Raw genomic sequence first — 25,935 nt, 5'->3', positions numbered from 1 at the left:
ACACTGCTGCCAGTATATATCTACCCAGACCTGTCCTTATGAGGGCCGCTGCAGAGTCCAGATGGCTCAGAAAGGCAGAATTTAGTTTTTTTGTTTGGTATTACGAGCAAAGAAATTGCCTTTAGGAGTCTTTGTCTTTGGTAATATTAGTCCATTGTGTCTCCTCCAAATATAAAGTTTTCAGTTGTCTAGTGAGCAAAAAAAAACAGATGTGACTTGAAGGTGTTGTTAATTCTGAAGCTTTAGGGCGAAGCTGTAGGATCCCAGGTTGTTCATTGTCTGCCGCCTGTACAGTTGTCACCACACACTAACTGTCAGGCATCCTGCCTCCTCAGGTTTCTGTGTTTTCCTGTGGGGTTATTTTTTTAATCATTGTAAGAGTTTCACTTTGTAAAGTGTTATTTGTGTATCCCCTAGTTTCCAGACTGTTTAAAATGTGCTCTTCATCCTAGTAAAACTCTAAAATACTGGTGTATTTAGGATATACACCCAAATTATAGAACTCAGTTGGAGCTCTCGCCTCAGACACTTCCCCTCTGAGAGCTGTAATTTAACTCGATTCTGTAGCAGTGCCACGTCGCAGGTATTTTTAGACGTACATCTTTATTCATTGGCTAAATCAGAGAGGATATGTAGGAATAGCTTGTCTCGGGCAGAGTCTTGACATCGTGCAGAGGGCCAGGGCTGTGAATGTGTGTAGGACGCGGTGTGTGAGCCTTGCCTCGCCGTGGGTTCCGGCCACGGAGCGTGCCGCCAAGCTTCCCTGCAGCCGTCTGTTCACCTTTCTCTCATACAGTCTTCTTTTGAACCTTTCTCCTCTCCTTTTTCTCTCTGTTTTGTGCCCTCCTGCGGTAGGTGATGCTGAGCCCTGCCATGCAAGGGGTCATCCTGGCCATAGCTAAAGCCCGTCAGACCTTTGACCGAGATGGGTCTGAAGCAGGGCTTATTAAGGTATCTCTGTTTTTTGAATTCTCGTCCTTTTACCACAGGTATCATAACACGGGGCAGTAATTTCCTTAGATGCTAAAACATGGGACTAAAAGGTTTTCATCGAAGTAAAACATAGAACTTCCTTTCCTGCCCCGACTAACGACCCAGCCACCTCACAGCACTGATGGCTTCTCCTCTCTTGGCACGGACACGGCTTTGGTGTTCTGTGTTACACCTGGCCTGGAGGGCTTGTTGCTGTTCTTAGGAGCCGTCTGTTCATCAAGCTGTGAATGGGACCTTACCTTTGTAATTTGGGGGCCGTAATATAAGAATGAAGGCCATGCTTTTTAAGGTACTTGAATAAAATTTAAGGTACTTGAAGAAATTGCATTCATGTGGATTTTTAAATTTCAGGTCCTTGGTACTCAAGGATATGCCTGAAACAATTAAAACTAAATATTTGTTTTTCTGAGAACTTGATGAGGAAGATGAGTTTCTTGTGAGTACAGTATATCTTTGGTGCCAGAGGAGTTTTATCCTTATGAAATGAAAGAAACTTTCAGATTCCATAGTTGCCTCTGTCATGTCTCAGTAAGAAGAACTTCTCAGAAGTCTTCTTAGACTGATGAAAACCTCTGTAGCGCTTAGGTGTCAGTTTCTATGTGTAGAAGGTCACAGGGTGCGCTTTTCTAACCACCTGTTCTGTCTTCAACAGGCATTCCATGAAGAGTACTCCAGGCTCTATCAGCTCGCCAAGGAGACCCCCACCTCTCACAGTGATCCTCGACTTCAGCATGTGCTTGTCTACTTCTTCCAGAATGAAGCGCCTAAAAGGGTAGTAGAGCGGACCCTTCTGGAACAATTTGCAGACAAAAATCTTAGCTATGATGAAAGGTGAGGAGGGGCTACTTCGGTGAACCACCCTTCCTTCTGGGTCTGGCTTGCCTAACTCCTCTGAAGGGGGAGCTTTCATTGCTTTCTGAACTTTGTTCACAGGTCAATCAGTATTATGAAGGTGGCTCAAGCGAAATTGAAGGAGATTGGTCCAGATGACATGAATATGGAGGAGTACAAGGTGAGATCTTCTCTTTACATCTACAAAGCAAACACATTAAGGCCAAACCAACAATTTTATATTATCACAGACTGACCACCCGCCGCCCACCCCCCAAAAAAAGCTGGGTGAGAATGAATGAATGATCTTTTCTTACCCTTAGAATGGCCAGTTTCTTTATTCCATTGTTCTGTTAGCCTGAATCAGCACTTCATTTCTCTTAAATACCCACTTTAGCTCTGTTCTGGGCAATAAAATTCTTGAATTCATGGCTTTGGTTTGCTTTAAATAATTTAGTTCTCTAACATTTCTATATCGGAAATTAGATTTTTACACATTAAAATGCATGCATGACTACAGATTTTCAAAAAAGACATCGTGTTGTAGGAAAGACACTGTCCTGTGCCACCTAAGGTATGTCACCACCCCCACTGAGCTTAGTGTTGTTCTGTGAGGTTGGGATGGCCGTGTCCCTCCATCTTCCATCATCTGGATGGTTTCGTCGGAACTCGGGAGGCCGTTCGTTTAGACCAGAGCTGAATGACTTTGACGTGGGTGTTGGAAATTAAGATCCTAAATTCTAAAGGTCATATGAAATGAGTATTTCTGTTCCTTGGTGGAAGGAACAAGACATGGAAAATTAAGGTCAGCGGTAGACGTTAATTCTAAATGTCGAATACTTTATTATCTGAAAGCTTTTGTGTCTCCTGTTTTTGTGCCTGGCCATATGTGCTCAGTGAGTATTTGTACTGAGTTTGAAGTTTGCTGTGGTGGAAAGGGTAGAAGTAGTGGTGGTCATAATCGTGAATGGCTGTCATTCCTTTTCAGAAGTGGCATGAAGATTACAGTTTGTTTCGAAAGGTGTCTGTGTATCTCCTGACAGGCCTGGAGCTCTATCAGAAAGGAAAGTAAGTTGGCCTCTTATGTCACTGAGATTACTGGTCAGGACACTTATTTATTGATGCCTACCAGGAATTCGGAAGACCGCAGCCCCTTCACCCCCGCTTCTCACATGCACCCTGTGCCTCTCCCTTTTTCCAGTGTTTCACTTCACTTTTGATCTGAACATCACGCATGTTTTTTCATCCTTTACATAATGATAGATTTCTTAGTTGAGAGATATAATGGCCAGGTTTTCTTTGTGATAAATGAAAATGAACTCAGAAAATGAATTTTAAGAGTTGGCGTGGACCTTAGTGAGCCTCTCGTCCACTTCTTTGTCTTAGAGTTGGGAGAAACAGAAGCCCGGGGAAGTTCCATGATTTGCCTTGGGTTTCCCGGCCAGTTTGCAGAGGAGCTGAGACTGGCTGTGGTCTTTGGCCCTCAGGCTTTTCCCGGTGCTCCATGCTGCCTCCATCGTTAAGACTTTTCCATCATTTCAGCCAGTTGCATTCTTGTGTTAGGGAACGGTGGGGACTAAGCCCTGGATGTGGGGAAGGAGCACTGAGCTGTTTTTTATCTCCCACTTTCTAAGGTACCAAGAGGCGCTTTCCTACCTGGTGTACGCCTACCAGAGCAATGCCGCTCTGCTGATGAAGGGGCCCCGGCGGGGCGTGAAAGAGTCGGTGATCGCCTTATACCGAAGAAAATGCCTTCTGGTTTGTACTGATTGTAAAGCCTTACGACTTTTTTATTATTTTATTGTGTTTACCTCTGCTCCTTGAAGCCGTGAAGAAATACAACTTTAAAAAATCTCCAACAGGTTTTAGATTTTTCCAAACTCGGAAGAGTAGTTTTACATTGGAACAAATTATTTTAAGTTACTTCCGTGAATGTCATTCTTCTTCCACCCCCTGTTAGAAGTTAGGTGAGAATCACTTATCCCCATTTTGGTGCCCTTTATGTGTACTGCATTATAGCTTTTATCACATGGCCTGTCTACTAGATTGTGAGATCTTGAGCACAGATCCTCTTCTTATTCAGCTGTTTTCTCGGAGTCTGGCCCAGAGTAAACATGTAAGAAATGTGTGTTTTTCCTGTGTTCCCTGCTAAGCTAGTAGATGAGAGTTTTAGTGACTTCTAAAGAGATTCCAGTTTTTTTTAAAAAGGTATGAGCCATCAGGATTGGTCCTGCCGTTCTGTTAATATCCTCGTCATACACCACTGGAGATCTGTCCTGACCTATTTTGCATTTGGCCGCCACGTGGGGAGGAGACCCATATCCCCTCTGCCTCCCCAGGGGTTCCTGCAGGTGCTTGTCCTTCAGAAACTACAGAGGCGGCTTTCCCAGACCCATGTGCTTGCCTTTAGCCTCTCTGACACCCGGCAGGATCACCCTTCACGGGAGGAGTCAGGCCAGCATTTCTCCCACTGCTTCTGTTAATACCAAGTGGAGGAGGTTAAGTCATGACATGTATTTATCTCAGAAGCTTCATTTTCTGATTAGACTTAGGTTCCTGCATCAGTTATAGGTATGGCAGGGTACTTTGAAGCTGAAAAAAGGGCCTTGTAGATTTGATGGACCTAAATTTTAGTAAAGACATGCTTTTATTTTTTAAATCACCAAATACAGATTACATTTTGAACGTCCCACTCAGCTGCCACAGGGAGACAGTACTAGGGATTTAGATTCTTTCCACCTCTGGCTCTCAACCCCCCCGTGTGCGTCAGAATCGCCTAAGGAGCTTTCACATGGTTGGGACCCAGGCATCTCCCCAGCCAGTTAAACCAGTCTCCTGGGGAGGGGCCTGGGCACCAGCTTGCCTTCTGCAGGTGATTTTGATGTTCAGTGAAGATTGAGAACCATTGAATAGGCCTTTTGATAGAAGCGGGTGTTGAATATGACCTTGACTTGTAAGTTTAGGCCACTGGGTCAGAGACTTTGCTGCATTCGGATCACCTTGGGAGCATTAAAAAAAAAATTCCCAGTGCCCAGGTCACCCAAATACCAATCAGTCAGCTTGCTTGGGTTGGGGCATCAGTAGTTTTTAAAGATCCCCAGGCAATTCCAGTGTACAGTGAAGTTTGGGAAGTACTTGTTTAGGCTCTTCCAAAATAGATATTTATCTTCTCTTTCTGACTTTTTTTTTTTTTTTTTTCCACTCTGTTTTTTATCTATAGGAGCTGAATGCCAAAGCGGCTTCTCTCTTTGAAACAAATGATGAGCACTCTGTAACAGAGGGTATTAATGTGATGAATGAGTTGATCATTCCCTGCATTCACCTTATCATTAATAACGACATCTCCAAGGATGACTTGGATGCCATTGAGATCATGAGAAACCACTGGTGCTCTTACCTTGGGCAAGATATTGCAGGTGTGATGTTGTTGCCGCTTCCAGTAATTTCTAAGGCCCTTGAGAATTCTAGAAACTGCAGTGGACTCAGTCTGTAGTACCGGTTGTCAAACCATTTTAAGGGACTGGAATCCCCTAGAATGTAAATGAGTCAAAAGTACACCTACTCTGTTGAAACAAGGAGTGGGAGCCTGAACCCCTGTCCTTCTTGGCCTCCCCTTACCTCCTCTGTGGCTGCTGAATCACCTCCGCAGCCAGCCAGCCAGCTCTGTTTGAAATAAATCACTGCTCTCCAGGGATGTCAGACTGCTGTTACTTTTTCATCTGCCGAAATCTGAACTTTAATTTTATAGTTTAAAAATAAAAATCTGTTTATGCAGCTTGATTGCCTGTTGGTGCCATAATTAAATTTTCCTGTGACTTGAAGTTGCAAGACATAAACATATTATTAACTATGATGCCTTCAAGGTTAACAAATTAGTAAATGGAACGTCTGTGCATGTCCAAAAGCATTTTGGAGAGGGAGCCTAAAACTAGGTATTTTTAGGTGAGTTTGATAGATTTAGAAAGTTGCTATGTATCCTAATACGAATCCTCTTTGTTAGTTTCTCACTGATGTAGAGATATTCTACTGACTTGTTAAAGTGTTCAAGTTTATAATATTTATTGAAAAATTCTATAATAATTAGTAGCTATGAATTTTGTTTTAATGTCTTCAGTTTTTATTTAGACCATGTGTGATATATAGCTTTACGTAATGCCATGTACACACTGGTATATTTTAATTACTTGAAAGAAAAGAGCAGCATTATATTTATGGCGATAGTATATTTACGGTACATTATATTTATGGTACTTTCTCAAATTTTAAAGGATGATTGATTGGAAGACGTGTCCATAATGAAGTGAATATATAGTGTTATTCTGCCACACGTCACATGGCTTAAAACAGTGACCTAAAACTTTGGTATATTTGGCAAATAGGTCTTTGCTACCGGTCTTTGCTACCTGAAGGAATCATCATTTGTCATTAGCTGGCCAGAACAGTGCTTTAACCTTTCAGGTTGGGTGATGGCTATATGAAAGACCTTCTCCTATCATTACAGACTTATTAGTTTTTACTCAGAGATTTATTTAGCTGTATAGTAACCATCCATTTTTCCTCCACAGAAAATCTGCAGCTGTGCTTAGGGGAGTTTCTACCTAGACTTCTAGATCCTTCTGCAGAAATCATTGTCTTAAAGGAGCCTCCAACTATTCGACCCAATTCGCCCTATGACCTTTGTAGCAGGTTTGCAGCTGTCATGGAGTCAATTCAAGGAGTGTCAACTGTGACAGTGAAATAAGCTCCCACGTGTTCAAGTCCCATCCTGGTCTTTGATTGACTGTCTGTTGCACAGAAGTCTGTTGTCACAGTGTTTACCTTGGGAAAGGGATTAGGTGGAAAAGTAAGATTCAGATCCAGACCCCAACCATGCTGTGTATGTAAAGAAGGATTGAAAATAAAGTTGCACTTTTTAGGTACAGAATCATAAAAGCGATTTCACTAAAAAAGGCAGGAACCAGTGTATTAAGGTATTGATTTATGGCAGAAGACCTGAAATGCCTCTTGTACCTACAAGCGTGCTTGGGCTTTTCTAAGCCTCTTGACACTTTTAAAATTATCCTTCAGGCATAAGTATTTTTGACAGCAGAGTAGAAGGGTGATTCATCAGAACCTGAACCATATGAACAGCTACTAGTTATTTTATCAAATACAGATGACATTAAAAAATTCTTAACTGCAAGAGAGGAGAAGCATACACCTTGCCTGGCTCTTGACAGGAGATGACAAAATAGGTTGTTGATGAACCACTACCCTTTCACACGTGGGTAGAACATAAGGTCATGCATGTGGCAGTAAGATGTTCAAAAGTCAAAAGAAAGCTGCCTCTCCTTTCTTTCTTCTCTCTCTTTTATTTTATATTTTTAAATAAACCAGAAAACCTCATACTCAGCCCTGAGTGAAAGAAAGGAAAGCATTAAGGACTTCAGACGGAGTAACAGCATTGTGAAACTTAGACTAAAGATCACGTTTTCATAGTTAACCATTTAGGTAAAATTTTCTAGTGTCTGAAAATTGTCAAAACCCATGTCTAAGGCTGCTGCTGGCCCAGAAGAACATTTTGATGCCCCTCCCCTTTTTTGCTTTTAAAAAATAAGGGATGTGGGTTTGTAAAAAGAAAAGAAAAATCTATATATATATGTATATGTAGAGAGAGAAATATCCCCTGTTGATCATTTTTAAAAGGCTCCAAATTGGGTATCCAAATTTTAAGATTAATGAGGGAATCGTGGGAGGGAAAAACACTTAACTCCAACAATGCAGATTTTATAAATGTGCAATAAAAGTATTTGTTTTACCTTTGGTATGCAGTATGGCCTTTATTTAAATATATATTTTCTATTTTGGAAATGGATGGACTCAATAAGCATTTCTCATGTTTCAGTTTTTCTTCTTGAAAAGAAAAGGGCAGATTAGAGCGTTGAGAAGCTTGATGGGGATGAAAGGCAGTGATCACTTCTTTTTTTTTTTTTTTTAAACATCTTTATTGGAGTATAATTGCTTTACAATGGTGTGTTATTTTCTGCTTTATAACAGAGTGAATCAGTTATACATATACATATGTTCCCATATCTCTTCCCTCTTGCATCTCCCTCCCTCCCACCCTCCCTATCCCACCCTTCTAGCTGGTCGCATAGCACCGAGCTGATCTCCCTGTGCTATGCGGCTGCTTCCCACTAGCTATCTATTTTACGTTTGGTAGTGTATATATGTCCATGCCACTCTCTCACCCTGTCACATCTCACCCCTCCCCCTCCCCATATCCTCAAGTCCATTCTCTAGTAGGTCTGTGTCTTTATTCCCGTCTTGCCACTAGGTTCTTCATGACCTTTTTGTGGTCACTTCTTGAGCAGCACCTAGTGGTGACTAATCTCTTTTCATCTCATTTGCTAGTTGCATTGCATGTAAGTGTATCCACTTTGTAATTTTTCTGATTTAGAAGGCAAAAAAATTATTTTCTTGAAAACCAATTCTTATATTTTGGTTAAATTAATGGTTAGGCTATCTTTTACAGATATTCAGAGGTGCTTTTGTGTTTTAAAGCTCACTGCAAAGATCTGTTTCATGGGAAATTGATCAATTTTCTTACCCATTGATTTACCTTTTACTATTTAAAATTCTAGGTAGTAGCACCATTTGCCTTCTGCTTTTAATACCTGTCATTACTGATTACTGTGCACAGTTAAATAACAACCCTGGGATGAAAATGGGGACTGTGGTTTGCCCAAGGTCATAGGTGTCCTAAGACACTAACGCTTGGTGTGTCTCACTTCATAGCCTGTGCTATTAACAACTGCTTGACTACCCTTGGAAGTCTTGTAAAATCTTTTGCTTTGTACCTTTCCACATTAGTTATTTCCTGATGAGCTTTTGAGAATCTGCAGTTGGTGAAGAAAGGAACAGCTGGACATCTGTAGTGGTGGATCCACTCAGACCACCATGGCGGGTACTGGGGCTGCCTTAGGTACAGCTTAGTTTCTTTCAGGGTCAGCAAACTGCCTCAAGCTAAGAATGGCTTTACTTATTTAAAGGGTTGTGAAAAAGAAGGATGAGGGGAAGGGATGTTGGGGGTGGGGTGGGAGAAAGAACCAGTGTGACCCTTCACCAGAAATGATTTCAAGAGTTTGGGCAGGGTACTTGACCTCAGCATAAATTCCCTGGAGCCTGGGTTTAGCCTTTCCCTGGTTAACTGGAACTGCAATCCTTTTCCATCTGGATTTGTTAATTAGCTCTTTCAAGAACTGTGGAGCATATAAACTCATTGTTACCCTACCCACTTCAAGAAAGAGGTGTGAAGTGGATACAGAGAACAATTTAAATAATGAATGAAGAAGAGGCAAGGATTGAATGAAGGGCTGGGATGTAGCAGGGATAGGGTAGAAGGGAGAATTAACTGCAGCCGTAGTTTACTCATTTTCCTTGCTCGGTTTATTATATTTCATTGAATGAATGTATCTTACAATTTATTATGCTATTGTCATTTGAGTGTTTCCAGTTTTTGGCTGCTACCCATAATGCTACAAGGAACGTTCACGTACATGTCTTTTGATGCACCCAAGAGTGCGTTTCTGTTGGTATGTAATTCTGAGTGGAATTACTAGATCATTAGAATATATGGGTCATAGGAATAGGTAGATGTATCTTTATTAGGTTCTACCAAACAGTTTTCCAAAGCAGTTATACCAATTTAAACTCCTACCAGCAGTTTACAAGAGTTCCTTCCGGTTGCCCCATATCCTTGTCAAGATTTGATTTTGTCAGTATTTTTAATATAGCCGTTCTGGTAGACATGTGATGATCTCATTTTGATTTGCACTTCCCTGTGTCAGCTGAAGAAAAATGCACCACCTACAAGTTGCAAGTTATGTTTTATTTAGGGACCTTACTGAGGACTGTGGCCCTGGGGGCATCCTCTCAGATAGCTCTGAGGAACTGTTCCAAAGAGGTAAGGGAGGGAAAAACATGTAGTTGAACATTGAAAGACTACTACTAATCACAGAAACACCAGACATTTCAAGTTAACGATTTTAGTGCTTTTCTACCTATGCGAAGATGCGAGCCTCATTGAAATTATTCCTTAGATATGCATCTTAACTATCTGGGGCCAGTATCCTGTTTTTCTCTGTCCTGAATTGCCCTCAGGGTGCACCGTCAGGGCTGGCTGCAGTGGCTGATGGCTTGATGGTGGGCAACATTCGTTTTTTTCCTGGGATGGCAGGCAACAGTCTTTTGTCCACATCTGTGTCCTAAGGATGTCCAGCATCTCTTAATATACTTATTGGCCTTTGGCTATTCTCTTTTTTTGAAATACGTATTTAAGTCTTTTGCTCACTTTTTTTTTTTCTTTTCCTTAGTGATTTATAGGAGTTTTTTGAAAATATAGTCCAGTTATGGAAACTTTTTTGGTTATATGCATTGCCTATATCTTCTCCCACTCTGGCTTTTCATTTGATGTCTTTGGGTGAAAACAAGTTTTTAATGTTAAGGTTGTCTAGTTTATCAGTCTTTTCCTTCTTGGTTAGTGCTACTGTGCCCTACTGAGGAAATTATTTCCAAGGTCATAAAGATATTCTGTGTTATCTTCCAGAAGTTTCACTGTTTTACCCTTCACATTTAGTGGACTGACCCTCACCATTTATTGAAAACATTTTGTGTTTCCCAGTGCTATGCCTTTGTCATAAGGTGTCTATGTAGGGTTCTGCTTCTGGGCTCTTTTGTCTGTTCTATTGGCCTGTTTGTCTGCTTGTCCAATATCACATTGTCCTAATTAGTGTAGCTTTATAAGTCTTGATTTCTGGTACAATAAACTGTCCAGTTTTGGACATCTTCAGTATCATCTTGGCTATTGATTTTTTTATATTTCCATATAAACTTTAGAATCAGTTTGTCAATTTCACACATGCATACACAAATCTCCAGGGATTTTGATGTGGTTTATAGTGACTATAGATAATTTGAAGAGAATTGACATCTGATCTATGAACATTGTATATAATTTTTATTTAGGTTTTCCTCAGTTTCTGTATAAAGGTCTTCCACCTCTTTCATAAGATTTATTTCTGGATCTTTGATGTTTTTCAACCTATTGTAAATGCTGTGATTTTTTAAAATTCCCTTTTTAATTGTTTGTTGCTGACATCTAGAAACAAATGGATGTTTTTATATCAAGCCTGTAAGAATTACTTATTAATTCCAATAGTTTATCAGTTTTTTTTTAGATCTTCTCTATACACTATGTTATCTGTGAATGATGACTTTTATTTCAAGTCCTTACAACATTTCTTTTTCTTGCCTGGTCACACTTGGACCTCTGGTACAATGCTGAATAGAAGTGGTGATAGTGGGTGTCATTATCCCCACCCCCATATCAGGGGGAAAGTTTTCAGTATTTCACCATACTGTAGGCTTTTTATAAATTCCATTTATTAGATAAAGAAAGATTCCTTTTATTCCGAGTTTGAGTTTTTTTAAAATTATGAATGGGTGTTGAAATTTATCAAATGCTTTTTCTTTATCTATTGAAATGATTACATGGATCTTTTCCTTTACTCTGTTCATGTGTGAATTACATTTATTAATTTTAAACCAACCATGTTGCCAGAAGAAACTGAATTTGATCGTGATATATTTTTTATATGCATATGGAATTTTTTCATATTCTATTTAGGACTTTTGCATGTATATTCATGAGAGAGATTGGCCTTTAATTTTCTTTTCTTGTAATGTTCTTATCAAAGTTTTGGTGTAGATTATTCTGGCCTTACTGCATGAGTTGGGATGTTCTCTCATTTTCTATGCTCTGAAAGAGTTTGTATAAGATAGGATTATTTCTTCCTTAATGTCTGGCAGAATTCATTGTTGAAGCCATCTGATCCCAGAGTTGTTTTTTGTGTGTTTTGAAAAGATGCTTTTAATTATAGATTCAGCTTCTTTTATACATTTAGGGTTTTCAGACTTTTTTTGGTTACCTCTTGTGTCAGTTTTGGAAAATTATTAGAAATTTGTCCCCAAAAAAGAGAAATATGTCCGTTTCGTCTAAAATTTAAAATTTACTTGGCAAAAAGTTTATAATAACGCCTCGTGTGTGTGTGTGTGTGTGTGTGTGTGTGTGTGTGTGTATGTGTGTGTGTGTGTGTGTGTTTAATGGCTCCAGGATCTTAGTGATGTCCCCCTTTTCATTACTGATACTGGGTGACATGTATCTTCTTTTCTTTCTGGTTAGTATTTCCAGAGGTTTATTGGTCTTTTCAAACAACTTTATTTTGTTTTTATTTATTTTTCTCTTTTGTAAGTTTTTTCCTGCCTTTTTATTTATTTATTTTTGGCCATGCCATGAGGCTTGTGGGATCTTAGTTCCCCAACCAGGGATCGAACCCGTGCCCCCTGTAGTGGAAGCGCAGAGTGTAACCACTGGACCTCCAGGGAATTCCCTTTTCTGCCTTTTTAATTCAGAGCTCTTCAGCAGTGATTCCTAACCCTGGTCACCAATCCAGAATCAGCTGTCACTTTAAAAATCCCGGTTGCCAAAGCCTCAACCCTGCAGATATGGACTAATTAGACTTCGGCTGGACCCCAGATGCTCTTATGCTTGGAAAGCATCACAGGTGATTCTGATAAACATATAGTCACAGCTGAGAACTATTTCTTCATAGAACTTCCATGCCTACTAGTAAGGTGGCTTTTACATTGTCCTCAACACACTGAGTTCTGTGGTTTCATAAAGTCTGTAGAATCTTCTGCAATGATAGTTTACAGGCTTTTATGCTTTCTGAATTAATATACTATAACTTTGGTGTATTCCTCATGTTGTGAAACTCAACTTTGATGGAGATATAGAAAAATATATTTTTTTCTGTGTAATTAACCTTTCTTTTAATTACCGTAAACACATCAGTTCCTTAAAGTTCGCTCACAGGCTCAACTTCTCAGCTATTCAGTCATTACATTGCTTTTCCCTGAACCTTTAAAAAAATTATCCACATTCTCTTAGGCTATTAAACACTAAACTGACATTGTAATCTACTACAAATCAGAGTGGAACTGCCTTAAGAGATTTTCAGGGCACTTTCATGTCCTCCTCCTTTCAGCCCTCTTGTTTGCTGCATTGCCCAATAGGCTGTTGGCTAGTTACCTGATCCTGCAACCTCCTTGTTGTGTGTAACTGATTGGCCATTTACAGACAAGTGAATGGGTCTTATAAGGTAGAGACCTGGTCTCTTCCCTTCCCAGATAAGATAAGCCTGGATTGTTCCTGCTATGAGGAAGACAGGAAATTGTGATAATAAGCAATGAAGCAGGAATATTAACTTTGAGTAGGAGAAGGGGACAGAAACCTTCTAAAGAATTTAGGTGACTTGGGCAACGAAGAGTAGCCCCCACTCGACACAACTAGAGAAAGCCCGCACACAGCAGCGAAGACCCAGTGCAGACAAAGACAAAATAAATTAAAAAAAAAAAAAGAATTTAGGTCACTTGGAATTGATAAGCTGCTACCTAAGTACTCAGGGATTGCCAAGAGTGAGTTTTGAAAATTAAATGTGTGCTGCCGGTCCTGGTATTAATCATGTTCATGGAGGTATGACCAGTTTTCTATCTAGAGCCCTAATGGTGGGCTAGAGGTATCACTCATGCCAAAGATGGTCTTCCCAAATTAGCATTTAGATTTTAACAGTAAGGATAGAACTCCCAATGATGACCCGGAATTAGCATCGTCATTCACTAAGTCATCTTGACCGTCTCTACGTAGGGAATAGCCAGATCTCATTCATGAGTTGAACAGTTTTACAGCTTCCTGATTTATAAATCACTGCTGAATCAATGTGTCTCACGAAGATGTAGTTCATGGAAAGAATATTGGCATCGTTATCTAACAACTGAGTTCAAATACTGGCTAAACCTATTTTCCTGGTCTATAAAACAAAAATATCCTTAACCTTGCAGTTATGTTCTAAGGGTTAAAAGAAACAATAGATGCAGCAATGACTCGGTGTAAAGTTTTTTTTTTTTAATTTATTTATTTATTTTTATTTTTGGCTGTGTTGGGTCCTCGCTTCTGTGCTAGGGCTTTCTCTAGTTGCGGCAAGCGGGGGCCACTCACTGTCGCGGCCTCTCTTGTTGCGGAGCACAGGCTCCAGACGCGCAGGCTCAGTAGTTGTGGCTCACGGGCCCAGTTGCTCCGCGGCATGTGGGATCCTCCCAGACCAGGGCTCGAACCTGTGTCCCCTGCATTAGCGGGCAGACTCTCAACCACTGCGCCACCAGGGAAGCCCCCGGTGTAAAGTATTGATAGCTGCAGGTCTCGTGTGGAAATGTACTGTGGGGCAAGGTCTTTAAGGCTTCTCCTTGGCCTATGTAGGGCTCACAGGTGGATTCTAAATAACTGGGACGTAATGTAGACATCCAGGGTGCTGTAGGTCTCTGGCAAGCGGATGTGCTCATATTAGCCAGTCTGACTGGAAGAGAGATGCTGAAGGGATCCGGGCCTATGCTGGATAGAAAAATCACAGTATCTCCTATCGGATTCTTTTCTTGCTTTGGGTATATTTTTTCTTTAATCATTTTATTGAATGGCCTAAACTTGATAGGGAACAATGAGTCAATAGCTTTCTTTTTGTTTCCATGGCTACCTTCCAGTATGATCCTTTGGCTGTCGTTTCCCTGAGAACTTTATTGTCACGTTTGAGTATGAAAAGAATAATTTTCATGTATTACAGTGTCTGGACCAGTCTAGATCAAAAGTTCACTCTCATGCATTTGCTTCAGTGCTTCTCCCCTCATGTTAGTCCAGGCCTCAGCCTGAAGTTCAGGGACTAACAGTAAGGAAAGAGCCGTAGGATGTTTTTCTGCTCCCCTGCTCCGTTCCCCTCCTAACCCCCAGCTCCTGGCAGCCCTAGAGCCTGGGGGAGGAGAGTTTACAGCAGAAGAAGGCAAAGGACATTGTTTACTTTTTAAAGAAATAGTTTTGTTTCTAATACACTCTTATTCTTTGTTATGGCAAGAATCCAATTACTAGCTTTTGGGTGGGGTATTTTATGGGTTCTTCAGAGAGCTCTGTAGAAAACTTCCAGATCATTCCCTGATAGGGCTTTTGGACATCCTGGCTGGCCTCTTTCAGTCCCTCTCAGCTCCCGCTCGAGTCCCTCACGCCGTCCAGCAGTGCTCTGGGACAGTGTCACCCAGACTGCCTGCCCCAGCACCCATCTGGGCTACAGAAGGCTTACCATCCTTGCCCCGGTAAAAGACAGAAGGGCAGGTGCTGCCACTCTGCCCCACTCGAGCCAGCCCCCTGCTTCAGGCTGCTCCGGTGGTGGTCAGGCACCCTCGTCTGTGCCTCCATAGCCCAGGAGTTTCTGCAGCTCGGCACGGGTGGGGTGGGTGTGTTTCAGATACCCGTCTTCCCTGCTGGGAACAGCTCCATTCATGAGTGGTGCTTCTGAGGTCTATCTCCACCCGAGTCCGTACAGGGAAGGGTAGAGACATCACCGTGCTCCCAACTGTTATGAATTCCCTTCCAGGAAGCCTCCCTAATGAGTCTGGGTGTTTCTCTTATGTAGGTGTTGGGTGTGAAGGCTGACCACCAGTTTGGTGACTTCTTAGCAGCAGTGTGGTGAGCCCCTGTCTTTAGAATCCAGGGCGTGTATCACCCATGGGATTTGGCTTTGAGGCACTATTCAAAATTCTGGGGGCTTCTCTGGTGGCGCAGTGGTTGATAATCTGCCTGCCAATGCAGGGGACACGGGTTCAAGCCCTGGCTGGGAAGATCCCACATGCCGCGGAGCAACTGGGCCCGTGAGCCACAACTACTGAGCCTGCGCGTCTGGAGCCTGTGCTCCGCAACAACAGAGGCCGCGATAGTGAGAGGCCCGCGCACTGCGATGAAGAGTGGCCCCCACTCGCCGCAACTAGAGAAAGCCCTTGCACAGAAACGAAGACCCAACACAGCAAATAAATAAATAAATAAATAAATTTATAAAGTTCCTACCAAAATTCAAAAAAAAAAAAAAATTCTGGGCAACAACAAAACAGTCTGTACACATACTATAAATGTGGACAAGGTAGCAAGAACAACTGGCTTAAAAAAAGAAATCCATCAGTTAGTAGAGTGGAATGTGATCCCAGCTTCTTTCAGTTCCATATCAGAGGCCAGTGACTGCAGACATTTCCCTAACTCTGAGTTTTGTATTACCCTAACCCTCCCTGGCTGCTAAGACACATCTCCTGTCCAGAAGCCCATAAAACTAGTTCTTACTTTCCTCCCATCCCAGAATGTGTCTAACCCTTGGGACTTTTCCCTTAGAGCTAGTCTCAGAGGCTCAGAAGGGTAACAGATGAATGTTTTGATAGGGACCTTCTGGAATGCCTTCTCTGCTAATGATGAAACGTTCAGACCCAAAGGAAGGCCGGTGGAGAAGATAGCACTGAACATATCAAATTCTAACTGCATCACGTTTGGCGAGTCCCCGGCTTATTTTCTTACAATGCTTTGCACATAATAAAAGCTTTTGCCTTGAAACATCGATTGATTGATGTCCCTTTCTGTTTCTAATACATATGACAAGACACCTCTCCATGTGTAACCACAATAAAGAAATGTTTTTAATGTTAATTTGCCACAAATGTATGAGAAAAGGCTGAACTGAAACTAAGATTTAATTAGTTCTATTTTTATTTCTCATTATTTTCTCTACAAGGCAGGTAGATAAAAACAGTGGCAGTTTTTGGTGAAAAGCATCTTATTCCTCAGACTCTTTCTATAAAAGTAGATTCTGGCCAGAATGCATCACCTTTCCTTCAGGGGATGACATGCTATTGACTGCTTGGGAATCAATCAACAGTCCCTACTCCACTCCTATCGTTTTAAAAAATGCCTTTGGGGACTTCCTTGGTGGTCCTGTGGGTAAGACTCTGAGCTCCCAATGCAGGGGGCCCGGGTTTGATCCCTGGTCCGGGAACTAGATCCCACATGCATGCCGAAACTAAGAAGTCTGCATGCTGCAACTAAAAGATCCTGCGTGCCGCAAGTAAGACCCGCCACAGCCAAAATAAATTAATAAGTAAATATTTTAAAAATGCAGACCTTTAAAAAAATTTTTTAAATGCCTTTGTGTCCTTCATAAAGGAGAGTTAGGAAGACGGGCTTTTTTTTTTCTTAATAAATCTTTAGTTTGTGTCCATTTCTTTGCAGAGGAAGCCATAATCACATGCTGATGAAAAATACCATCAGCGCCTGCACACATGGGATTAGGATGAGGGCTGCAGGTCACCAGCAGGACCAGGTGAGCCACCTGGCAACAAAGATCCTGTTTAGACCTCAACAAACGCACAGAGCACAAGATTTTTCTTTTAGGTCTTTGGTTTTTTCTTCTGCTTGGGTGCTAGTTTTTCCTTTGGTCTGGTGGATTGTCTCAGCAACCCATCCCCATGAAGCAACAGGATGGGGTGGGTGACAAAAGCCTGCTATGGCATCCAAGCCTTGGATTCAAGTCTCAACCAGCTAATTACTCACCGTGGGCATGTTGCCTAAATTCTTCATTTTCTCATTAGCAAAACAAATAATATCTGTTCTCCCAATCTCAAAAAAAAAAAAAAAAACACCCCTCAATATAACAGTAAATAAAACACAAGATATGTGAAAGTGCATAGTCATCTCTTAAACCCTATGCAACTGTGTGGTAGGGATACGGCCCAGGGACAAGGTGTTAGGAAAGGGGGAGCAGGCAACTGTTTCGGTCAGCTGAGCTCCTGTTCCTGGCCGCATGCTTGGCTTCCCTTGGTTCTGAGAACAGAGACAACATTCTACAGGCCTTACAGGCCCTACAGGTCCTGTAAGATCCTGTTCCTTCCTACTTCACCAGCCTTGTCTTTTACTTTTTTTTCTCTCTATCTAGAATTGCTATCCATCCTTTAGCTTGTAGGCAGTTATCATTTCCTTAGGGTACCCGCTCATTTAACCTGACTAGGTTAAATTGCTTCTATTGCATGATCTTATAGAACCGTGTACCTTTCCAGATTTGTAAAGTTTGTCACAACTACGATTTGCATTGATGTGATTTCCCATTAATATTTGTCTCCCCTAATTGCCTTTATGAGGGGCAGGGATACACTTTGTCCTACCGTTTTATTCCTGGTTGCTAGCACAATGCCTGGCACGTGGTAGGTGCTCAATAAATATTTGTTCAAAGAGTGAATAAGCGGCCAGGTGGATGAATAACAAAATGAGTCCTTCTTGTAGATCCTATGGGATCCAAGGATAACTCTTGGATATTTGAGCTTCACCTCTGATTGAAATTGGCCTAAAGGTCCTTGAAATATAATCAAGAAGGGGTAGTTGATAAAATGGGCATTGGAACCAGAGAAGGCCAGAATACAAATCTGATGCAAACTGCTCTTTTATACTCAAAAATTTATTTACCTAAGAGTCATTTGGATTTGTGTATGTCAAGTGGACATATACAAAAGGACATACTGGGAAAGGAGCTTTCTGGAGAAACTGTGCCTCCTAGAGGATGCTATTCTGGGTGAGAAGATAACTGAGTCAGGTGCTGAAGACGAAGTTGCACCTGAGCAGCCTCACTTCCTCAGGAAAAAAAAGAAGGGAACTGGTCTGGGCTATGCCGGCAAACTTGTTTATTCTTGTGTCGGTGCGTGCGTATTCTGTGGCGGCTACCTCAAGATGCCAGGGCTATGCCGATGTTATTTAACTGAGAAGGAGAGGCATCTGAGCACAGGCAGTACAGCCTCAAGGCAAAGCACAGGACCAGCGTGTGGAGGGAGGGAGCTCCTCAGTCCTGCGAGCAAAAGGTGCCTCCAAACTTGGAAAAGGGACATATCTGGGGACACTGGGAACCATCACCCTTAGTTGTTCTCCTGTGGGAATTGTCGACGGGGTCAGTGGTGACTCTCAACTGATTAAAGCAGTGGGAGGCAGATGGTAGCGAGAGGATCAGGGTGGACACGCAGGGTAGTTTCAGCTGATGAGCAGGTTTGTGAGCAAATGGGAGGCTCCTCCTTGAGGACTTGCAGAAATGCTTGAGGAAGACCTGGGCCAGGTGGTCAGGAAGCAAAGGAACTTGGGTCATTGTTGTGAAAGGGACTTTACTGGTTGCCACAGCCTAGGTGGGTCTGCTGACATTTGGGTTAAAATTTAAGGGATTTATAATGTGATTTTGCATATGGTAAAAGACATTTCTGAGGAGCTGATAATTCTCTCCACGTGTATGCCCACATTGGTCAGTCCTTGGGTACAGCCACAAGGACTGATGTATGGTGAAGCTCCCTTTCAAATCGTGCACCCGAGACTGAAAATGAACCCAAGGAGGGTCCCTGTCCTGAGGTGATATTATAGGCCAATAATTCATTTTCATTTGCAAAGGCATATCTTTAGCTTTTCTATCTTCATATCCAGTAGACTAGGTTTTCTAGGTTGAATGCTATTTTGTAATATGTTTTCCCTAGTAATAAAAGAATCAAGTATATAATTAATGTTATGAGCTTACAAGTATTTTATGTAAATAAAATCTAAATCAGATAAACATGTTTTTAGAAACTGTGCCTTGATTTTTCATTCTGAAATTAGGATCACCATATCACCAAGATAGTCAAATTCTTGAACAAATGAGACAGTGACTTCCACCCCTAAAATGAGGCAAGCAAATATAGAGTGATGACGGATAAGGAAGAGAGAGGATTCTCCTGACATTCCTCTGTTCCATAGATTCCTTGGCAAAGCTTGTCCTAGATGAACAGGATCCTAGGTCTTGGCATTAGGTAGAACGAGCGATCGGACTCTTCCACTGGAGCACAGGCTGGTGGGGCTGCTGTAGGGACAGCCATCTGGACAGAGGGCACATCTTCTTTTCCCAGGCAGGCCGAGAAGATGAGGAGTAACCCACCAAGGGCCGGGAAAACACCAGCAGCCCAGCCCAGATAGAGGGCATCTCCAAACTCCCACCGAGACACAATCTCAGGGACGCTGTCATACCAGAAGTCTTGGATTGTGATGTAGGCCACCCAGGAGACTGGAAAGAGGGGAGTGACCGAAGCTGATGCCTCCAAAGTCCCCCCCGCAGGAGGCAAAGCCACCTCTGAAATACCCATCTGATCCTGTGAAACTGGAAGCATTGGGCCCCAAAGCCAGAGAGCAGAAGCCCCAGTAGTCCATGGGAGGCTACCACGAGGATGCGGGATGCCTGGAGCTCCAGGGGCAGAGACGAGAAGGACTCAGAGGCCTTGCACACAGTGACAACTTCCTCCTGATCTACGCAGACCTCCCAAAGTCCCCTGATCCAGGTCTCCATTTCGTTCAGCTCCAGATTGAGAGTTTTCCATTGGGGCAGGACACATGAACAGACCCAGCCAAGCAGAGAGCAGTCCCCCAAGCTGGGCTTTCCCGCAGAAACTCCAGGCCATGGTTGCTCCCAACACAAAAGAAAGGCAGAAAGAAAAGGAGGACAGGCGGCTTGGTGACTGATAAGCAGGCAGGACTTTTGGGGAGCTGAGTGGAAGTCTTTCACTTTTGGAGGGGGTTCCTATTTCAGTTTTCTAGGCAGCAGCTGAGGCAGGTGCCAGGAACTTGGCAAAGTTTAGGTTTAGGGGGTGTGCCCAAGATTGGATGTGGGTGTGGATCCTGGGGGAGGGTCCCATGAGAGGCAAAAAAGCCAGACAGTAAGCCATCAATACATATTTGATGAGTGAATTCATACACTTAAATCACTCCCCAGTTCCGAGAAGACGAGAATGATGTTCTGGGAATATACATTGAAGTAATCTTTCTGGGGGGTCACATGACTTCATGTTTTACACTTTTAAATATCTGCATACTTTGACCCAGCACCCTACGTCCTAGAACTTACCTTAATTTACTGTGAATATATACCAAGATTTATGAAAATATCCATTGAACTAGTGTTAATAATTGTATATTATTATGTACAATTTAGGCAGCTGTTTTAAATTGATGTAGAAGAAATTTTAATGACATGAAAAATGCTTTTGATACGTTGCTAAGTGAGAAAAGCAGTGACCAAACAGTATATAGAGTATATAGAATGCAGTTTCACTTTCACCAAAAAGCGCATATATCCGTATCTATGTGTGTGTATGTATGTATGTATCATATACCACAAAATGTTAACCATGGTTGTTTTAGTGGAAGGATTATGGATAGTTCTTATTTTCTTATTTGTGCTTGTCTATGTATTTTATACATTTTTACAAATTTATCATTTAGTATTTTTGTAAGCAGAAGAAAAAAATTCCCGAATCCAAGGAACCTATCCAGACCCAGAATATACCAGGAGGGAAAGCTCTTCCTCCCCAGTCCCCTGCTGCTGCTGGGACAGCAGCTATAAATAGATGGTAGTCACACCAGCTTCCATTCGTATTTGTTACTGCTGCCAAGAGGCAGGTTCCGACAGGAAAGGCAATAATTTGCATTTACTGAGTGAGGCTAAATACCAGACTTTTGGCTAGATTCTTTATCCTTATTTAATTTTCACACCACCGCTGTGAGAAGTTACGTGTTAGGTAACTTGCCAAGGTCCCTCAGCTGGCAAGCAACAGATCCAAGTCCTGAGCCAGGCGGTTCGGACTGTGACATTTCCTATTCTTGTCTCCAGCGCTGCAACAGAGATGCCTCCTGAGCTGCACCTGCCCACTGGTGACACAGCATGCAGGCGTGGGCTCCTCTTTATGGCAAAATACGGAAGAAAATTGGGATTTATTATATTGAAGACATAGATGTTGACCGATGTATTCTCCTATACATATTTTAACCTACTGATTGCCCTGTGGTACACTACGATGTGCAAAAGGGGCGTGGGATAGTCAGCAACGAGGAAGCGTCTGAAAAAAGCAGTTATCTTGACTTTACCCGTATGACATCTCAACACCTAAGCAGCCTGATTAGCTTATCAGTCTTGTAGGGGTGGAGGGAGGTGAGCAGAAACTTCCGGAATGCCTTTTTTTCTTTCATGTTTTATTATAGAAAATTTCAAACACATACGAAAGTAGAGCAAATGGTATAAAGAAATCTGATGTACTATCACCCAGCTTCAGAAATTATCCACTCATACCGATCTGTTTTCACCCATACCTGCATCCACCACTCCCCCTCCCTCCCTTAATCCTATCTTGAAGCACATGGGATGCTCTTTTAAATTGTAGGCTCCTTCTGCTGCTTTTATAACAACCACATGTTCTAATCAAAACGATGGCAAAATATTATGCATCTCTGGAAAGTGTCTGCTTGTACTATATCCATCCAGATTTGTGTTTGATACTTTGCTTCCTGAATCCAGGCATGCCACATGTGTGTGAGACATGATTGGTCAGGAGGAATCCTTTCAGACATTGCTCCTTATTTCTTTGGCTTTTCTTCAGAGCCCTTTCTTGGTGATTTATGAAAATCTGTAAGTCAGGAGAGATACAAACCACGATAAGCGTGAAATATGAAGGAGGTCAGATTAGCGAGGGAAAACAGAACCCATTCATTTGTTAATTTCTTTTTAAAAATTTTAATTTATTTTTTATTGAAGTATACTTGATTTACAATGTTGTGTTAGTTTCTGGTGTACAGCAAAGTGATTCAGGTTTATATCTACCTATCTATCTACCTATATTTCTATATATAAATATATATATTAATTCTTTTCCATTATAGTTTATTACAAGATATTGAATATAGTTCCCTGTGCTATACAGTAGGTCCTTGTTGTTTATCTATTTTATACACAGATTGTATCGCTAAACCCAAACTCCTAATTTTTCCCTCCATGGCTTTCCCCTTTGGTAACCATGAGTTTGTTTTCTATGTCTGTGAGTTTGTTTCTGTCTTGTAAATAAGCTCATTTGTAACATTTTTTTAGATTCCACATATAAGTGATATCATATATTTGTCTTTCTCTGTCTGACTTCCTTCACTCAGTATGATAATCTCTAGGTCCATCCATGTTGCTGCAAAAGGCATTATTTCATTCCTTTTTATGGCTTTTTATCCACTGTGTGTATATATATATATATATATATATATATATATACCACATCTTCTTTATCCATTCATCTGTCAATGGGCATTTAGGTTGCTTCTATGTCTTGGCTATTGTAAATAGTGCTGCTGTGAACATTGGAGTGCATGTATCTTTTCGTATTAGTGTCTTCTCCAGATATATGCCTAGGAGTGGGATTGCTGGATCATACGTTAACTCTAGTTTTAGGTTTTTAAGGAACGTCCATACTGTTCTCCACAGTGGCTGCACCAATTTACATTCCCACCAGTGTAAAGGAGGGTTCCCTTTCCTCCACATCCTCTCCAGCATTTGTTATCTGTAGACTTTTTGATGATGGTCATTCTGACCAGTGTGAGGTGACACCTCATTGTAGTTTTGATTTGCATTTCTCTAATAATTAGTGTTGCTAAGCATCTTTTGATGTGCTTTTTGGCCATCTGTATGTCTTCTTTGGAGAAATGTCTATTTAGGTCTTCTGCCCATTTTTTGATTGGCTTGTTATTTTTGTTCTTGTTATTGAGTTGTATGAGCTGTTTGTATACTTTGGAAATTAAGCCCGTGTTGGTTGCATTGTTTGCAAATATTTTCTCTGAGTCTGTAGGTTGTCTTTTCATTTTGTTTACGGTTTACTTTCCTATGCAAAAACTTGTAAGTTTGATTAGGTCCCATTTGTTTCTTTTTGCTTTTATTTCTACTGCCTTGGGAGACTGACCTAAGAAAATATTGCTATGATTTATGTCAGAGAATGTTTTGCCTATGTTCTCTTCTGTGAGTTTTATGGCATCATGTCTTATATTTAAGTCTTTAAGCCATTTTGAGTTTATTTTTTGTATGGTATGAGGGAGTGTTCTAACTGCATTGATTTACATGTGGCTGTCCAGCTTTCCCAACACCACTTGCTGAAGAGACTTTTTTTCTCCATTGTATATTCCTGCCTTCTTTGTCAAAGATTAGTTGACCGTAGGTGAGTGGGTTTATTTCTGGGCTCTCTATTCTGTTCCATTGATCCATATGTCTCTTTTTGTGCAAATACCATGCTGTTTTGATTACTGTAGCTTTGTAGTATTGTCTGAAGTCTGGGAGGGTTATGCCTCCAGCTTTGTTCTTTTTCCTCAGGATTGCTTTGGCAATTCTGGGCCTTTTGTGGTTCCATATAAACTTTAGCATTATTTGTTCTAGTTCTGTGAAAAATTTCGTGGGTAATTGGATAGTGATCTCATTAAATCTGTAGATTGCTTTGTGTAGTATGGCCATTTTAACAATATTAATTCTTCTAATCCAAGAGCTGTTAATTTCTTTTTATTTACTCAAGTGTTCATTCATGCCTGCATGCATTGTCTGTCTGTGTGTAGCAATCCCACTCCATTCCCTATGCCCTTTTTCTCCTTCCTAAGTCTGGCTCTCCCCTGTCTCTTCCTGGAAACTTGAGGGATAGTTCTTAGCTTATCCAGTGCTCAGGGAGAGGTAGAGCTTCTGCAGTTGTGTTTGTGGGTATTCATGGCTTAGTTTCCTGGAGGAAGATTACAGAACCTCCACCTGACACCTCCTTCCATTCTTAGTTCAGATTCCTTATTACTGTGGAACCTCCCTGATTCAATCAGAGACTGGGTGCTCCTCGCCCAATATTTCCTCTGCCCTTTGTACCTCCTTAGAGGTGGATTAAGCTTCCAGGCCTGTTCCTTGCACAGACCCCTTCCAAGGCCTGCACTTAATTTTGTATTTGTTATTTTATATTCTTTTCCTTAAAGAGTCCTCCCCCTCCTGGCAACTCTATAAAATTTAGGCCCTACCACATCTGGATCAATCCCTCATCTACCTCGAAGATAGTAATGATCATATTTTCCTGAGATTATTTACTCACATATTTTGGATTCCCAGCCTAGCACAGTGTCCGTCATACAGTAGTTGCTCAATAAATATGTGATACAAATTTTCAGGAATTTCATCTGCAGGTCCTTCTTTCTCACTGGGCATTTATTATTAGTAGCATCTAGAATTCAAAGAGAGGCTGACAGGTCTACCAAACAGAAGTTTGGTTGGTTTTCTAGGGAGAGGCGATTCCCAAGATGTTATGGCTTCCCGTCTCAACCCCCTTTGCTCATGTCACAGGAAGCTGCCCCTGCGTCACTAGGACAAGCAGATTGTTCCACAGGCACTTAAAATTGACAAGGACCTTAGGGTCAGCATCTACTTGGGGGTCCACCTTCACAATGTACCTTTAAAAAAATTTTAAAAAGCATTTTAATCAAGGCAGTACATGTTTACTGTAGAAAAATAGAAAAAACAGGGAAAAGAAGAGAATAAATACCATAAATTCACCACTAAGAGAGTTAAATTGGTGTACTTCCTTTACCTTTACCTCTATATATGTATCTATATCTATTTATTTTTTTAATACTGTACATAGTATATTGTGAAAATCTTTTAGTATGTAACGCATTTATATGCATATATGTATACATACATACATATATCTTATAGTATGTATGTAACACCTTTAAATAATGAAACAATTTTTTTTAAAGTTTTGATAAAATTGATTTGTAATCTCTGATAGAAAGTGCTAAGTATCATGTTCCAGTCCATACAGTACTAATGTTATTTATACCTAGGTAATATAAATAATATAAACTTATAATATATTTCATAGATGTTATATATGTATATACATATATACTATGTAATATAAAAGGAGTGCAATTATAAGCATACTTTTATTTATAATGAGGTGATTCCACTTCCTTGCACAACTGCAGAGGGCACCATTCATATAAACTGTGATGGCCACTGAGGCCCATGAGAATGAATATTTAACGAAAAAAGATCAAGATGGGCTCGTTGGGTCTTCAGGCTAGATAAATTTCACAGGTAAGCATTTTGAAGCTGAGAAAAGTTCAGTTGTGACTGGTTATTAAATAAAAACATTTTTCTTCTAGTGAAAACCCTGCGGGAAAAGACAAGCTATTTGAAAACGAACAAGGAGAAAACGCGTCTCCGCACAGTTTGCCAACTACGGGACACCGTGAAAAGTCTACGCTAGGATAGCCGCGGTGCCTACTGGGAGTTGTAGTACGGGCCTCGCTTTTCGTGCGGAGGTCTGGGCCCC

The 25,935-nt window shown here is 41.2% G+C and overlaps 2 protein-coding genes across 13 annotated transcripts in view; one reads left to right on the top strand and one right to left on the bottom strand.

The window, feature by feature from the left end:
* USP28 (ubiquitin specific peptidase 28) overlaps positions 1-7,626 on the top strand; it is a 56,489-nt gene extending 48,863 nt beyond the window's left edge. For 9 of the 12 annotated variants that reach the window (XM_082342357.1, XM_082342356.1, XM_082342360.1 and 6 more), the window contains 7 exons: positions 856-951; positions 1,646-1,824; positions 1,927-2,005; positions 2,813-2,892; positions 3,459-3,582; positions 5,045-5,240; positions 6,390-7,626. In XM_082342357.1, coding sequence (XP_082198483.1) covers positions 856-951; positions 1,646-1,824; positions 1,927-2,005; positions 2,813-2,892; positions 3,459-3,582; positions 5,045-5,240; positions 6,390-6,565 — 930 coding nt within the window. In that variant the 3' untranslated portion in view covers positions 6,566-7,626. The remainder of the gene's footprint in view (positions 1-855; positions 952-1,645; positions 1,825-1,926; positions 2,006-2,812; positions 2,893-3,458; positions 3,583-5,044; positions 5,241-6,389) is intronic. The other 3 variants (XM_082342353.1, XM_082342363.1, XM_082342362.1) reach the window with 2 other exon arrangements.
* Positions 7,431-25,870, bottom strand: CLDN25 (claudin 25). Its single transcript, XM_082342373.1, is given in 3 exon segments — positions 7,431-19,887; positions 19,890-20,184; positions 20,186-25,870. Coding segments are annotated over 3 exon segments (672 nt in total). The 5' UTR covers positions 20,233-25,870; the 3' UTR covers positions 7,431-19,557.
* Between the last annotated feature and the right edge of the window lie 65 nt (positions 25,871-25,935).

The sequence above is a fragment of the Balaenoptera borealis genome (genome assembly GCF_965194805.1).
Source record: "Balaenoptera borealis genome assembly, chromosome: 11".
Taxonomy (NCBI): domain Eukaryota; kingdom Metazoa; phylum Chordata; class Mammalia; order Artiodactyla; family Balaenopteridae; genus Balaenoptera; species Balaenoptera borealis.
The sequence above is the reverse complement of the archived record's forward strand: the minus strand, read 5'-3'. Positions and strand labels throughout refer to the sequence as shown.